At 38.4% G+C, this 17,462-nt stretch overlaps 1 protein-coding gene across 1 annotated transcript in view; it reads right to left on the reverse strand.

Annotated features, from left to right (window-relative positions):
- Nucleotides 1-5,280: 5,280 nt before the first annotated feature.
- PTPRZ1 (protein tyrosine phosphatase receptor type Z1) overlaps nucleotides 5,281-17,462 on the reverse strand; it is a gene marked incomplete at both ends in the record, with an annotated part of 129,725 nt that continues 117,543 nt past the window's right edge. The window contains 13 exons of the mRNA XM_084206122.1: nucleotides 5,281-5,421; nucleotides 5,919-6,054; nucleotides 6,643-6,785; nucleotides 7,089-7,235; nucleotides 7,779-7,907; nucleotides 8,897-8,970; nucleotides 9,220-9,313; nucleotides 9,932-10,078; nucleotides 11,018-11,153; nucleotides 13,475-13,638; nucleotides 14,625-14,759; nucleotides 16,040-16,174; nucleotides 16,892-16,974. Of these exons, the coding sequence (XP_084062248.1) occupies nucleotides 5,281-5,421; nucleotides 5,919-6,054; nucleotides 6,643-6,785; nucleotides 7,089-7,235; nucleotides 7,779-7,907; nucleotides 8,897-8,970; nucleotides 9,220-9,313; nucleotides 9,932-10,078; nucleotides 11,018-11,153; nucleotides 13,475-13,638; nucleotides 14,625-14,759; nucleotides 16,040-16,174; nucleotides 16,892-16,974 (1,664 nt within the window). The remainder of the gene's footprint in view (nucleotides 5,422-5,918; nucleotides 6,055-6,642; nucleotides 6,786-7,088; nucleotides 7,236-7,778; nucleotides 7,908-8,896; nucleotides 8,971-9,219; nucleotides 9,314-9,931; nucleotides 10,079-11,017; nucleotides 11,154-13,474; nucleotides 13,639-14,624; nucleotides 14,760-16,039; nucleotides 16,175-16,891; nucleotides 16,975-17,462) is intronic.

Raw genomic sequence — 17,462 nt, forward strand, 5'->3', positions numbered from 1 at the left:
ACACTCTCTCAGCCCCAGATTTTCCTACAGGTGAGAATTATATCCCTTGGAGGGACTGGAGTACAAAAGTGACACTGCTGGAAAAGGGTGCAAACAACGCAAAATAGCTGTTTATGGGAGGGAAAAAAAATGGGCTCTGGTGGTTGTGATTACACTGGAGAACTAAGAAGACAGATAGAAAGACAGAGAGAAAAATTTAGCTGTGAGTGTCTAGCAAAATTTATCAAGGCAAGTCAGACCATCTCAAATATATTCCTACTAAACTACTGTGTCCAGGTTGTGACTTTCCAGAAACAAAGAAACTAATTCCATAACCCATAAGAATTCCATTCCGTAAGAGGGGTTCCCCCCCCCCCCCCCCGACTTGTTTTGGCTTCAAAAAGCAAGAATGCAGTTTGAAATGGAGGGGAGTCTGACATGATGTGGCCAAATATTGTGAGAGACACTTCTCTTCCTTCTTGTGCTTTTGAAACCCTAATCCACCAAAGCACAAACCTGTGCGAAGTGGATGGCCAGACATGGGCCTTGCTGCATCAAGCAGTGAAAACTAAAGCTGTAACCTATGATACCTCAGACCTAGGGTAGCAGTGGGGCCTTTGTTTCTGTTTTTAATCCCAACAAGACAATATTGCTCCTCTCCTCCCCAGCTGTGCTTTGTTTATGCTTCAGAATGAGAGAGAAAGGAGTTTAACTTTGCTAAACTCATCCTGAAGTAAGCATTTACCACGGAGGATTTCAACTTGTCTGAAATTACTCACGTTATCCTGGGACATAGCAAAGAATTTTAAAGCCAGAATTGTGATAAAACATTGCTAACAAGTTTTGTCAACTGATTTTTGAAGTCCAATGATTTTTTGAAATCTTTAGCTGATTTGTTGCTGTACAAATAGTTCTGTTCACCTCTTACTACTGATCCTTGTAAAGCTTTTCTATAGGTATTAAATCTCCATATCACAATCACTAAAAAGTTGGTGATAGTAAATTACTTGTTTTCTCTTTCTTTGTTTTTTAAACTCTCAACTCTTTTATGATTCTTAGGAGGAAGATCACTAATCAAGTTTTCCTGTCACACATGACTTACAGCTTTGTAGAGAAAAAAGCCTAACCTGATGTTGTTTATTAATATCTTACTTTTTGCCAGAGATACATAACATCTTCTCCACACTTGACCCAGTTTGAATAGGCAGGCTATATGTCTTTCGAGTCTGTGGCTTGGATTATAAGAAAAAAATTAATTAGAATATGGCCTTTGTCTGAGAGAGGAACTGACACGCATTTATTAAAATCTATAATCCATCACAGTTGAAGATTATAGAAGATTTTTTTATGATTCTTATTTTTTTCCTAGATCAGAACCAATATGTGTGAGTAAAGAGATTATCTTAAGCACTTATGTTTTAAATAACTTGTCAGCATGCTAAGATGATGAATGTGATTACAAACATCTCTGAAAGAAACTTTGAATGACAGCTGATTCCTTGGATTACAATTTTAAAATGTCTGCAAAAAATTTAGGTTGAAAGGAACAGTTATGTCAAGATGGGATTTTAGAAAGGAGGATCCCTTTTTTGCTTTTGGTCCATAGATGCTTGAAAAAACATAACAGAATTAATTGGTCAAAAAATTACTTTGTATATACAGCTATATGAAACTGTAAATACATTAGCAGAAGGTAACTTCATGCTTGTTATTTGAAATGTGAGGCAACAAGCCAGTTTTCCAGAAGAAAAGGCTGAGTAAGTAGCACACGAGGTGCCAACGTGGTGAAGTGCAGAAGTATGGGATCTACTAATAAGGGTATGAAATATGGTTTGCAATTGGCCATAAAATCACAATTAACCTTTCTGGTATGTGCACCCCTAGAGATTAGGATAGCAAAAATTTTTTTCAATAATTTTTGAATAAGAAGGGGGAAGTACACAATATTGCTGTTCTTGTTAGCCTAGATGTGCAAAAGGAGTCTGTCAGCAAATCTGAATGCTTTAGAAGAAATAGTAAGGAACCCTCAGGACACCTGAGAAAGAAAATAATCCTTTTTGCAAAGCACAACCATTACACACCTTCATGTGCACCAAATTTGTGCCTGAACACTGTGAAAAATGTGTATGTGTAATTCTTTAAAAAAGTGCATCATTTGGGGCAATGCACCCATTATGTACATTTTAAACTCCTGTCAACCCCCAAATTCAGCAATTTAAAATAGTTGTAGACCCTATTCATTCACAGCACTTAACTCCACAAGAGATACATTGCATTTTTGCTTGCACTTAGGAGTCTTATTGCAGTCCTGTTCTTCTGGAACTTCAGAATTACCAATTATGCAACCATGGCAAACACCACAGGGTTTTAAAATAAAATAATTTTAAAAAAAATAAAGCCTGAATAAAGATATTTTAGCCCATAAAAGTAAGTTCCCTCTGAATTATTTAATGAACTAATTATATCTTTGACCTAAAGAAATGAATACTTGTGGCAGGCACATGGCTGGTACCCCTGGCCCAAGGCTGAGCTACCTGCACAGATCCTGAGAAACTTGCTGGAGAGAGCAAGAATGAGCAGCTGACAGGAGTCAGGAAGGGTGCCATAAAGTCTTGTGGTGCTACACAGGCAGTTCATGGGAAGTTATGTGAGGGAAGGCCAAGCTCTGGTGGAGACCTTTTGGAAAGAAAGGCTTGTGAGGTAAGAAGTACCAGGGAACTTGATAACACCATTGTGGCTGAGATGATCTAAGCAGCAGCATCTGGGGTTTCACATTTGAGTATGGGGTAGCAAAGCTAAGACCCATGAAAGTAATTAGGTAAGAACATTTTTTACCTGCAAAGAGATGGACAAGGTTGGAGAAACAGAGGCACTAAGGAGAACAGGGAAGTAATAGGCACAGAACGAGGAGAGAAGAGGAGTAAAAGGTGCTGGCATGTGCATGTGCTGGCTGCTGGCCAGGACCTTCACCCCTTCATGCCCTGTGTCTGACCATGGCCCTCTGTCCTGCCCCTTCTTAAATCCCAGTCCTGTTCTCTGTGTCACGAATCCCATTTGCACCATCCTGTGTGTGTGCATGCACGTGTGTCTCCCTGTGTGGAACGTGTGCCCTGCACATTCCCTGGCTGGAGCTGCACAGCATTGGGCTGCCAGGGCCCTGGCATCCTGCACACAGCTCTGCTGGATGGGGAAGGGGAAACCTCCAGGGCCCCGAGTCAAATGGGTTCAGCACTCCATAACCTCGGGACTGCACTGCTGTGGCTACAAACAGAAGTGGTGAAAGGTAAAAGAGAATTCAAGCACACTAATATTTAAACACAGTTTTATAAACCCCCCTGTGTTACATGGTCTGGATGACCTTCAGTAGTCCCTTCCAACCTTACACCCCATCCCTGTGATTTGGTGATACATTGCTTTGTCTACATGATTATTTTTCTTGTAATAAGAGGGTAAGAGCATAGAATTATCTCCTTCACTGCTGGCTGTGCCAGTCTGTCTCCTCATCTAGGACCTTCATGCTCATTTCATGTATCAACAGTATGAGGATTCTGCTGTTTAGATTCCTTTAAATCTGAATTTATTTTGGCTTTGTTGCAGCTCCACCTCTCCTCAATCCCACACTGCTGAGGGGGTCTAGATCTATCTGATGACACAATGAACTCCCTTACACCTACTCTACTCAACTAACATCTTCAAGCTCTCATCAGACCTCTCTTTTCCCATGCTTAGTTTTTATCTCAGAGAGGATCCACTATTTTCTGTGCATTCTACTCCAGAACAGTATTTCTGCTCTCATATTTCTACATAGCAACTGTATATACTGTATAAAGTGATAAAATAGTTGGTCGTGCTGCCCACGCTAGTTTTAAATGAACATTTTAATTTTAATTTCATTTAAATGAACATCCAGCCCCTCAGTGGTGCAGCCTTCAGTACAATCAGTATCTTTTCTTGCCAGTTCTGAAGGTTCCAGAAAATGACTGAGGTCAATTTGAAACATTTTGGTTTTGCTCTTGCAGTCTGCTTGCTTTATTGCTCCTGAAGTTTGGCTGCTGCCTTGCCAAAGGAGGCAGCAAAGGGCTCAGCAGCCGAATGAAGGATCTGAAGCCAAGCTGGCACATGGGTGTCTTGGGAGGGGCCAGCAGAGGCGATTGGGACACCTGGGACAGCCCAGTGGGCAACCAGACTGGGAGACAGGGGAGGAAAGGCTAAAGAAGGAGCTAATGTGGACACTGTAGGTGTGGGCAGGAGCAGAGATTAAAGAACATAAGAGTATTCTATAAATGTCTCCTGGACTCGTGGATTGCATAGGAAGGGCAGCTGTCTGCAGACCAGCCTTAAGTCCTTGTTCTTGTAAGTAAAAGCTCTCCTGCATGACAGCGCAGACTGTTTACTCTGCCTGGAAGACTACTAAGCACAGACTGGGATATTTATATTTATTTTTGCAATACCGGGGTAAAAACAATTTAACAATGCCAAGTACAGTGTTAGTCTCATAAAAAGTTTTCATTTCAAAACATATGATTTCTAGTTCCCACAAAAAGTTAAAATCACATGCAGCTATATGAAGGTAAATTGCTTCAGATGCACAATTATATATCAGAAGACTTTGTTAAAGTAAAAACATACTGACTACATCATTTTAACAAGGCAATTACACAGAACTAGAAAACTGACTCTGTAGTAAAATATAAAAATCTACAATTATAAATATAAATTTGGTCCATGGATCACTACAGAAGTAGCAGTATTTACAGTAAGTATCAGATTACTATTCTAAATGTCTAATCGAAGTCTTAAAATGTTGAATGTTATGCAGAACAGTATCTTATTTACATTCTACTATATTAAAAGTTGCATTTCTAGCAAATGTAAATTGTTATAAATACAGTGAATAAACCAAATACTAAACCCATGACATGTTTGTAATTGAGGATTCCCTAACATCTATAAATATGGTAATTTTAAGTTAAAAGTGAAGCCAGAAAAATCAAAAAACCTAATACTGAAAAAACATACCACAATTCAATTATTAGAAACACTGTAAAAGTCAATCAAGTTAGCCCAAATGTAACAATGTATTACAAGAAATCTTTCAAGAAAAGGCACACATTGTTAATGATAAAAGTTCCACAGTAAAGTTGTAGATAACAGAAATGACTTGGTTTGAGCAACGGTTGGGGTCTGATTATATATATAGTGACTGAACAGGTCTTCCCCACCCAAAGTATAAAACTGAAAATAAGAATGGGAATGGATTGGTGTGGTGCAGTGATGTGTATGTTTGAGTTGATGTGCTAATTAAACTAAGGATTCTAAACTTTCAGCTGCATTTCCATCAGGTAAAGCTGAGCCATTACTGTCCATAGATGCTGAAGGGTTTTCTTCTTGTCTTGTGCTGACAAGGCTGAGAATAGCTTTGTACAGAAACTGGTACTGTTCCTGGAGGAGAAAAGAGGGTACACTCAGGATGTTGGCAGAAATAGTTATTTTGTGGCACTGTTGCTCAAAATTAATTAACAGCTGATATGTCAGTCTGTAAATGAACTGTGCTCCAGAATTTTTTGTGTGACATAGCAGCTTTATTATTTTCTGACTAATGGCTCCCCCTGTACAGTATGCAAAGCACAACAGTAGGGAGCACAGCAAAGGTAGGGGAGAAAACTGTATTTTAAAAGAAATATATGTTGACTCTGATCCTTGTTAAAGTCAATTGCAAATTTGGGGACAGGATTAGAGTCACTATTTGTCTGTTGGCTTTTTTCTCAATTTTTTGTCATCTGAATTCTTTCCAGGAAGATTTCTTTTTCTACAGCACCTCTGGAAGACAGTTTTGATTAATTCATGCAGAAACTAAGATGCAAAATAGTTCAGTAATGTTGCCCTAAGATCAAATGTCACACATAAGGAAAAAAGTGCACATTTTGCTTATTACTTACAATGTCTGTAAAGATTCCAGGCCTCATCAGATTTATCATCTTTGCTACATGGTAAACATCCACTGAATTCTCATTTTCCAGTTGATGCATCAGAGTTGTCAATGCACAGAAAGTGCCTGCTGTCACCCCTCCGTGCCTTTGTAAAGTAAAACAAAACAGAACTCTAGAAACTGGGTCAGGTTTTACAGCTGGAAAAAATACAAATTCTGGGGCAAACCAGTAAGATGAATTGTGATATTGACAATATCACAAACATGAAACATGAAATATGTCTGCCCAGCACTGGCTTAAAAAAACTTTCACAGCAACTGGCTACAACTTCTTAAGAGTTATTTCTCTTCAACCCTCTAATAACCAAATGGTTTGGGTCCTTCAAACATTTCCAAACAGTGTTTCAACGTTTTGTTATTTTTTGCCATTATTGAACAGCTGGAGAACGGTATGGTGCCTCATCTAAACAGTTAATCCTTTCAGTAAAAGGCAATGAAATCTTAACTGACCACCCCTCTAGTGACCTACCTGATAACCACCTAGAGTATCAAAATGATAAAACTGAAATGAAGTATGATAAAATAAAAATGTTTCTCTTGTTGATGCAGCTGGAACAGAAGCATCACCACTACTGTTCAGTGCAGAATTTGTGCCTTGTTTCAGCTGCTTTCATGCAGTGAAAGGATGGTTCTACAGAAAAACATCAAAACAAACAGAAAAGTGCAGCTCTTACTCATCATGTACAATCATGGGCCCATCACGGCTGGAAGCTTCCTCTTTGATGATGCTGATCAGTTCAAAAGTTTTACTAATGGGACTATCAGGATTTGGCCATTTTGGACACTGAAAATGCCTCACTTCAAGTACATAGTCATCCTAAATGATTAAAAAAAAAACAAACAAAAAACCCCGTAAATCAATTTTGTAAAAGATTGACTTTCTTTATTCTTTTCCTTTATTCTTTTCCTTTATTCTTTTCCAGCTTCAGCCTCCAGGTGCAGAACCCCACCGCTGTGGAGGTTGAACTACTCTATTCACCACATCATCATATTACCTTATAGACATTACTCCCTCCATGGATATTTCTAGGGCATGGATATTTTATCAGTAATTTAGCATTGAAAATGTAAAAAATGTGGGCATTACCTTTAAAAAAGTATATGCTTATGACAGTGTTACCTGTGTAGCTTCTAAAATAAAGTCTTGGATTATGAGCTTCTCCTCATTAGACAGACACTTGTGTTCTTCAGCAATCATGGTGACTTTGAAACTCTCACAGTTTATAGGCTCGTCTTTGTTTGGCCAGTACACAAATTCATCTTCAGCCTCCAGGAAAAAAAACAATATTGGAGTCATAAAAGTAAATAATGTTAAGCTCTTAAAATACAAAATCCTACATAATACATAATGTGTCACATATATAATCAATCCAGCCATCTAGATTTAAACTGACAAATCAAATTGGCCACTGGTGCTCCTGGCCCTGCCCAGGTCCCACCAGCTGCTGCTGGGTGAGAAACAACTTCAGACTTCTTCCTTTACCTAATAATGACAAAGAAGCCATATTGCAACTAAGAAGTCGTGGAGCAAAAACTAACCTTGCATCATGGTTTCTTCTGCTGTTTGCCTCCTTGTATAAATTGTAGAGGACTGATTCAATACATTTTCATTCCAATCACAATCTGCCTGGACAAGGAATTCTAGATTTCTGCTAGATTACTTTGGGATTTTACACTCAGCTTGCTATTATTAATTTTAACTGGTTTTTTTTGCATAATCTAAGACATTTTCTCATATCCTGCATATTTCAAAATGGTAATACTAATGAAATTCATACATAAACTCATAACAATCAGCCACAGAACTCACCATATTCTGGCTATCAGGAAGCATGACTATTAACTGGGCATTATGGTCCCATATCATTCTCCAGAAATCCTTGATAGTGTGTAGTAAGGGATGCTGAGTAATGATGAATTCATTACTTTGATAATAACCCTGAAAAAAAAAACCAAACAAAAAAGCAAAAAAAAGACATATTTGAAATTGCTGCCCAAGTATTAATGCTTAAAGAAAGCTTCTAGTGGACAGAGCGAGAACCTACAAAATGCATTGCACACTCGTTCCTTTTTTGGCTTCCTGAAAATATTAGAAAAATATAAAACTTCCACTTAAATATTTTCCATGTGAAAAGAATAGATTCAATTACATTGAAAAAATATTGACTTAAAAAAAAATTGTGAAAAAAGAGATCAGAGGAGTCTCAAACAGCCAACTCAGAATGAAAATATATTATCCATAATTCCAGAGGAGCTGACTACCTGACCAAATAATAGAATACTTGAAAGATCTGCAAAAATCCCAAGCAGTTTCTTAATTTGTACAGATATCTCAGATCAATCTCTTACCATGAAAGAGAGTTCCTATGCAGTAAGGCACCTAAAAGACCATGTACAAATACCACAGCACAGAGATTTGCCATCTCTTTCCTGAATGCCTAGGAGGCATTTACTCCTCCCTCTCAGCTATTGAAGGGGGAAAGAGTTGAAGAAAACCCACAGAGCAAAAAGATAATGGAAAGCTGTGAACTATGGTATCTTAGGCTATGCCAGTGGCAAAAGCACTGTAAGATGAGCGGGTAGGAAGACAAACCACAATACAGCTATTAAAAACTCACTTGTTAGTTAACATATTTAGACATTTAGCTAATCTCAAAAAATCTTTCCATAAAGCATTTAGCTTTACCAGTTTTTAAAACTATGATGTGATTTCTGTTTCTACAGATTGTTAAAATACAATGCACCTAAACAAACTTGAAACCAGTAATAATGGTAATAGTATTTCCTGGGGGAAGTAACTCTTTCAGGCAGAGTGAACAATGGAAAAAACGAGCTTTCAAAATCAGGATTGTGCCATCCTGAATCAGCCAAATGGCAGCTCTGAAAACAGCTGTTCATTGTTTTTCACCAATATATTAACTGACTTACCATAATATAGGAAGCATTGATGTAGTCTGTGCCTTCACCAGCTAGTGATGAGATACCCACTCTAGATCTTTCCACTGTAAAAAAAGTTATGAATTCACAAGCATGTTGCAATGACTCTTATAATATTTTAGCAATTATCTCACATCTCACAGTAATTATAACACTGGGCTCCATCAACTGGGACAAAGTGCTATCCAGCCATCTATTTTGTTTTTCTATGTGTAATTCATAATTCACTTCTTCGCTGTAATGTTCTTTACAGAACATTGCTCCGAACTAATGCAGATGTCTTCAGTTCTTGTTGAGGATTTGAAGAAGCTTACCAGGAATGATAGATGAGGTTCGGTTCTTTTCTCTATTACACTGTTTGAGTGCAGTTGAATAATCACACTGCTGTGTGTTAGACTGGCTCAGTAACTGAAACAATGAAGTTAAAAAAAAGTCAGGTAACTGCAGAAAAGCCATTCCTTCATAAGTGGCATTAAACAGAAGGGTGCCTATATTGCAGGTTTGCTGTCTCTCTTAACTTTAGTTATCTAGTTATCTGTCTAAACTACTTAGCAAGTCACCAGAATATTTTTTCTTCACTGTTCTTAGCAGTTCAAATTATTCTTGAACCCTAGATCAATAACTGTATGCTTGAAGGTGATGTCTGTCATCTAGCCAGTGCTGTACACTGAGGGGAATACAATGATTGATCAATATAGCTCATGACAAATCTGCCAGAATGGAACTTTCCAGACTGCTGTTTCTTTGAGGTCTTCCTGCAAAGGCATGTAGTTAAATTTTCCAAAATCTACTTACTGTCCTATTTCTCATGATCTCTTTTTTTTTGGGTAGATTCCTTGTTTAAGAGTATGCAAATAACTCTGTCCCAATTGTCTGCATTCATTTGATAAATTTAATCTTAATTTAGGCTCAGCAGTTAAATTTTAGGTAGTGAAAGCTGATGAAAGTTGTGTTGAGATACCTACTTTTAAGTCATTCAGGTTTACAAACCCAAAGATTTTCACACTACTGTCTCAGAGAGCTCACCTTGAATTGTTTCTCCAGTCTGGTCTTTCCTGTTGGTCCAGGTATCAAGAGAGCATTAACGTAGGCATGAATGTGAGTCTCAGGGACTTCTGTTTCTTTACTGAGTATTGCTTCGACCAGAGCATCATGAATGAAGATGTACTGCTCCTAGGAAAACACAACCAAACATCTGAGCTCTCACGACTTTCAGATTCCCCTGGACTCCTCTGGTTAAGCTGCCACTTCTGATGGGGTCAGTATTTTTTCACAGGGGTTTTCTCAAATGTGACCCTCTGTAGTGAAGGCTGTCCCTCTGCAGTGGCAGTACACACATTACAAGCACAATTGACTTACACTTGCAATACATACACACACATATATATATGTATGATTTAATACCAAATCCTCACTACCTGTGATAGCTCACGTTAACAGAATAGAGGTAAAAATGCAAGCACAGCCTTGGGTAAAATTTTCAAGCCAGTCCTACCCCTGGTTCCTACTGCTATTCTCTATTTTCTCTCTCACATGCTTTGGAACAAGTACCCTAGCTGTTGCTTAACTTTTTTTTCTATTGAAAGGCACTGGGGAATCTAACCACCTGTTCTTGAAACCTGAAATAGGCTTTCAAATGCCCTGCTGTTGCCCTTATTGTTTTCTCTTGGTCTTTCAATATTCTATATATAATCTTCAGTTTAAAGCACCTATATAAAATTTTCTGTCTGAAATAGCTTTTTTAGCATATTTTATTGCCTAATATAAACTGTTTGATGAGGTTCAGGGAAGATCTGAATGCCTGACAATGGTGCTTCCTCACAAAGTTCCATGACAAAAACACAAGTCCTGCCAAGAAAGCACTGCTATAGGAAGCATGATTTATACAGGCTTCCTTCTGAGTCCTCCTTACTGAACAGACAAGAGCCCAAGGAAAGGTAATTTCCAATGCATTGCTCTCAGTGTGCCTAGAAGGGTGTCTATAAAACCAAGGGAAGAAAAAGGGAAAATCTGGTCTGATGACTGGTGGTGCCAGCAAGAGGATTGCATTATCTCTCCTCCTGCAAACAGAAAGTTTATAACAGTCTCATGCTATTTATATTTTATTCTTACCTCAGTCTGCACCAAGTAGTTCCTTTGGGTACGTATGTGTTTTAAGAATCCAAATATGTTGACTGTCCCTTCATGCTGAATTTGCTGCAGCATGCTGTCTAACACTATGTATGTGCCTGTCCTTCCAACACCAGCACTATAAAACAAAAAAATGGTCTTGAGCCTGAAGTAAAACACTAATGTAAAGAAATTTTCCATACACATAGCTTTTTCAACAAACTGCTGCACACGGAAGATTTTCCTCTACAAAACGAATTCATTATATGATATACTTTGTTAAAGGTTTGAGGCTGATAGTAATCTTTTTCTTTGTACAAGAAGACACCTAAAGATCATTTTGTCAAATGTTTTTTAAATTATTGGCCGAAATAGAACTAAGGGATTTCCTGCAGGTCTGCAATTTTCAGCCTTCTGATATTCCTTAGGATACTTTGCCAAGTATATCTAGATAAGGTGGTATATGTCAGCACTTGGGCACAGTTAATATATTCAAATTCTTCTATGTTGAAACCCCACTTTAAAGCAAAAATTGCATTATAAAACCCACTACAGTACAGGAGATTTCAAAGATAAACCCAGGAAATGGCAGAACTGTTGAGAGTATATCTGTAAAAGAAAAAAGCTTAGTGCTCTTTAGACAAAGTTAAGATGGCAAGCAATTTTTGAAACCGTTTTTAAAAATGGGAAATAGAGAAGAAAGAGTTAATCAACTCATTCCTGTTATGAACTCCGATTAACGTAGTATAAAACCAGCTGCATCATAAAATTAGAGAAAAACTTTTTCACTTATAAAATATCTGGGTAGGAAGTACAAGGTGAAGAGGTCAGTTTTTGTTATCTAGTCGTAGATGGGAACTAGTCCGTTGTAATTCCCCTCCAAGACGTGAAGGAACATTATGCACACTGTACATGTAACTTGAGAGCAGCACTGTGCTGGGTCTGCATGGTCCCTGTGGGCAGATCCAGCTCAGTCCATACATGCTAATTCAGTCACCTTATTTCTGCCACAGAGGGGGCACCCAGCATAGGCAGAGTGAGATCAGATTGCTGTAATAAACTGTCTAAATAAGTATGATATGAAACTCAAAGGTCCAGGTTGTTAATACCCTGTTAGACACAAAGAAGTACCAAGATTACCAGACACTGTCTGTACTTGTTATGAAAGACAAAACATGGAAAGTACCAAATAAAAACAGCTAAAATAAATTTTATGAATTTCATCATTTGTGTCTTCCATATTGCCTGTAAATATAAATAAAATTTATATTTCAAACGTGAGATGATTCCTTTGAAATTCCATAGCGCATGTGGTCAGTTTAGCTAAAAACTGTACAACTCAGCCTACAGACAGAGGTGAGTTATACTTGTGACCCAAGGGAGAGGTCTGACTGAAGCCACACAACTTACCACCATTCACTTCTTAAAAACTCAATTTAATTGACTCCTAATGTATTGCCAATATTTCAACAATATCAGACTTGAAATTTTGAATTTCCGAAGAACAGCCAGGATATAAATAGCAGCAGAACAACAAGATATGGAATTTTAATTTTCCAAGCTAAAAACAGATGTCAGTCAGATTAGATCATCCCACAAATAAAATATCTTCATTTGCAGCATTTGTGAGGTGACTTTACCTGTTGGCTTTCTCAGTGTCAGCTCCAGAAGGACAGAATTCATGAGGAGGTTCTCTTTCCAAATGTTCCATCAAAGGTGAGGTACTACAGTGGAAAACCAGAACCTGCTTATATATTTTACAACAACCCGGTCCTTCCTGGGCATTGTGAAGTCATTCCAGGCCCTACAAGCCCTTTTTAACCAATTTTCCCTGAGCTGCCAGTTTCAGAGAGCACTGACAGAACACCTGCCTGCACACTGCGGCACATGCAGACCTCAACCGTTCCCCAGAACGCTCCTCCATTGCAAATGACTCCTAGAGCCCAGAGAATGTTAAAAACAGCAGAGTTGTAGTTCAGCCAGGAATAGAGTGAGTCTTCTCTTGTGCACAGAGCTCCTCTTAGGATTACAGAGTATCCCTGCACCAAAGAAAGCATGAGCCAAAAGCATCCTAACAATATATTTGCAGAAATGAAACAATTATCCCCACATGTGTATCTGGTAAGCTCATAGCATTCAAGATAACAGTACGGAAATGTGAAAAAAAAATAGAAGTAAAAGCAGTTAAGCCAAAAAAAAAGAAAAAAGAAAAAGAACATAGTGCAGAGCAGCAGCATCATCTTGTTTATGGAGATTTACAGATTTACAGAAGTGGCACAATTGATTAGTTGGCCTTATGAAGGAGAGAAATATCAGATAAGAATATCAGCTAAGAAGTTAATCTTACTCCATCAGGAATTGTTAAATGCAAGAGTGAAATTTTGCTTAACCCACCACTGAAAAATTCTTTTCTTCTGCAAAACAAAAGTGGAGTGAACCTTACAGCACTAGAAAGCACACCTGCAATGAACCACAACGGGCCCGACAGCGTGGCGCTTCGCATGCGATGCCTTCCGCACGAAGGTGAGAACGGGCAGGGAATATTCTGGAACACCCATGTCAGGCCACTGGGTATAATGGTACTGAGTCACTATGCGGCCACTGGACCTCCCTTTCTGGGAGCCCTACAACAAAAAAATAATTCCACATGTAAGCAGCCCAAATCTTCCTTCATTTGATTTCCATACCTGACAGCTGCTGAACTATACTGTCCCTATTTAGTTCAAAGCGTGCCAGCTGGCTCTGAATATTCCAGCCTTCAAAGAGAAGGGGAAGGACCAGTGGTTCTGTCTTACCAGCTTGCCCACTGAGTGGAAATATGACCTGACACTGTCTCAGAAAGCAATAGAGAAAGATTAAGAGCACTGGAGAGTAACAAATTACAGCTGCTCTCAAGAGGCACCAGCTCTTCCTGCCACTCTGCTCCTCTGTTGAGTGAACAGAAAGAGCAGGATTCATCTCATCCAGCTTTACTGATCTACAAGGTAAGTAGCCTAGTGTAGGCTGCTTTTCTAAGCTCCCTTCCTCCATGGCAACTCAGAGGCAGGGATGCCTTCAGAAAGCAGGTCATCTCATTCAGAGATTGGTTCCTAAAACAGGCAGAATAATTAATTGATAGTAAATGCCAAACATTATGTACTAATTATGCAGGGAGGGTGAGAGGCTAGATGTCTCAGACATCTATGTGGCTGGAATAAATTAAGTTTGTAGAATTCTCCTCAAAGTAGCTAACATCACCCTGCTGAGCTGAGATCATACTGGTTTTATTCACCTGTCTTTAAAAAGGAAAATGGAGAGATGAGGTGGATAATTTAAGTCATACCACATTTTCTTCAAGTTGCTCTCTTTCTGAAAATGAATCGTCCTGCTACCCAGGTAGGCAAGGTCCACATCAGCTCTCCAATGTGATCACTGCTTTTTCCCTGATGGTCCTACAATTTTCTGAGTTTGTTTATCTGGTGAAATTAACTAAAGTTCACAAGCATCTTGGCTGGCTGAGATCTATAGCTTCACATATACAGCAGAAAAGAGTTGGCAACTGCCTTAAAAATATTCTGAGCATCTTTTAACACGTCCTTTTGCCTACTTGTGTTTTTAGGATGTCACAAACCTTTTTGATCTTGGTGTTTCTAAGAGTAAAATTCCTCACAGTGTAATAGGCAAGTACATGAACACTCTTCTGAGTAACCAAGAAGTTCCCATATTCTTCACTACCTTCAGCAGGCCAGTACTGGTCACATTTTCTCTGTTAGAAAGAAATTTTCTCTGTTAGAAAATGTCTCTATAAATAATAGAGAAAAAAAATCCTTAAAATGTCAAACTAGTAAGCTGAAATTTTCAAATTTAAGAGCAGAGTAAAGCACAAAAATGTATTGGGACTGTCAATATACCCAGTTTATAACAGACATGATCTTCTGTGCAGGACAACAAATAACAATTATTTTGTGCTGTAGAGGGATAGCTGTTCAAAGATACTCTATTTGGAAAACTCAAAAAAAGAGGTTTAAATCAAACTAACAAAGTTAAAAGGGTCTAGTGTTATGGAATTTTCCATTCTATAGACACTCTAAAACCTAAAGAAAATAACATGATCTATAGAAAATATAGGAATGCATCCAAGTCAGTAGAGGCGTATGTGGCTTCTGATTAGTTTATAGTATGGGCAGAGTATATCTGGTAGAGAGGGCAAGAGTCAGCCTGTGTATGGCTAGAATATACAGGAGAGAGCTGTGATATGTCCAGCCTTTTGGCTGGCTAGTCACACAGCCTTCTCTAAGAGTATTAGAAGAGTGCTTGTTTATAGCATGGTGTTACAAATGAAGTGGTACTCCCAGTCAGGCCTCATCTGAAATCACTGTGTCTGCATCATCTGAGAGATGCTTTATAGGTTGTATGACAAGATTTGCATTCATTTTAGGCATTGCTGACAGTGTGTGGCAAGTGTGATGCAACATCTCCTCATGTGACCCCAGGGCACATCCCATAATCAGAGAAACACCCACCCTGTGATGGGATTTGACCCCATTTGGTCTCACTGGACAAATGTGTGTCCAGTCATGTAGTAAGAAAAAGACTGTGAGTACCATGGGATGTTAGCAAGGAGCAGACAGTAAATATCCAGCAAAGTTCACTTGAACTACATTCTCCTCCTTTCCAGGGTCCAAAGCAACCCTGACAGGTTGTGCATGATGGCAAGGAGACAAGCAGACTGGTGGCAGAATGTGGGCACAAGGCCCACAGTCTGTCCACTCATATTAGGTAAAAGTAGTCTTTTTTTCAGTATGTTTTTTATTTTTGTGGTTAGAACATAGTATTTTCAAGATTTATTGAATATTTTCTCTAGTTTCATGCTACAAATCCTCAACTGTGTACTTCTGTAGCCAATCCAGGTACAAGCAACTACTACAAACTATTGCCTTTTTCTCAGTAACTGACTGAACCAAATTTTAAAAAGAAAGATAGGAGTTTGCTACAGATAGATCTACCAACATCAGAGAAGTAAAAAATGGACAACAGTACTCATACCCTTCCTTTCTCAATGAGATTAGTTATCATCACAATAACTTCCACGTTATGTTCCCATATCATTCTCCAGAAATCTTCTGCTGTTGATTTTAGAGGCCCTTGAGCTGCAATGTAAGCTTTTGGCTTGTTGTAGCCCTAAATTGAAATAAAAGAAATGACACTTGTCAAATCACTGTCCATGAGCAAAAGGAGTTTGGGAGGTGTACATGACATTTCATGTATTTATTTTTAAAGACTCTGAGAAGGTTTTGTGTGCTTTTCAATTTTCAACTGTTGACATTGCAGAAACCCTGTGGTATCAAATGACATATGAATACAACTGTCATGTCAATGTTTATCATTCCAACAAATAGGATGTGTATGTTCAAATGCCCATGTTTAGGCAGAACATTGACATGATAGTGATTAGGAGACACACGGCATGCATTGAAAAAGTGGTTTAAAAAATGAATTTATCATCATTCTCATGTAAATAATTATGTAATGAAAACTGGTAATGATATCTTGGTGAGGCTCTGAGCCAAATGGCATCTTCCTCTCATGAGATTACCTCAGATGGGAGAATTAATCACTCAGATGAGATATACTTCTAAAATGACTCAGATGTGACAGGACATTTTTTCTTTAAAAATGCCCCTTGTTAAGCCGCAGCTGCTACAATATTAAGATGGATTCAAGAAAGAACTGGCATTTTACCTTTGCTTTAACTTTGTAGGCTTAACTTAGGCCACAAAAGTTCTTTTAACAGAATCTGTAATATTGTGATACTTTTTTGGAATTAAATCTATTCATCTCCATACATCATTTTTTTATGACAGATCAATAGGCCAGTGGATAGAAAACACCACTTACATCAACGTAGTTTGCATTAATGTAATCAGTCAGTTTTCCATCCTTTTCAGCAAGCTGTGCTAATTTAACCCTAGTATGATCATCTGCAGTAAAACAAGGGAGAAAATAAGTAATTTTTGGTAAGAATTATATTCTTTCTCATAAAAATAGTGAAATGCATTTTTACAACACGTAAGGCCAATACATTAACAATCACATAGGCAAACACCCTTTCCTTAGGTATGAAGTAGATTAAAAATTCTAATTTGCGGAAAAATAAAAAAATAAACCCAAAGTTTGAAGGGTTTCAGAATCTAGTGGCCTGAACAGGAGCACTTGGGGTCATTTTAGGCACTATGACATGCTTCCCCCATGGCCTCTAGCTGGGGCTTGTAAAGGTCTAGGTCTTCTTCAAATCCAGGTCTTCTGTAAGTCCTGTGTCACGACTGCCGGATCTGCACAGTGGGATGTCTCGAAATTACAGCAGGCACCAGTGTTGAGGAACTTTAATTCCAAGTTAAAAGAGTGGGCTCTGGAGAGCAATGGACTTTGAAAATGCTGGTCATCTGAAGAGTCAGCAGTAACTACATCA

The sequence above is a fragment of the Fringilla coelebs genome (genome assembly GCF_963513975.1).
Source record: "Fringilla coelebs genome assembly, chromosome: 5".
In the NCBI taxonomy this organism is placed as follows: Eukaryota; Metazoa; Chordata; class Aves; order Passeriformes; family Fringillidae; genus Fringilla; species Fringilla coelebs.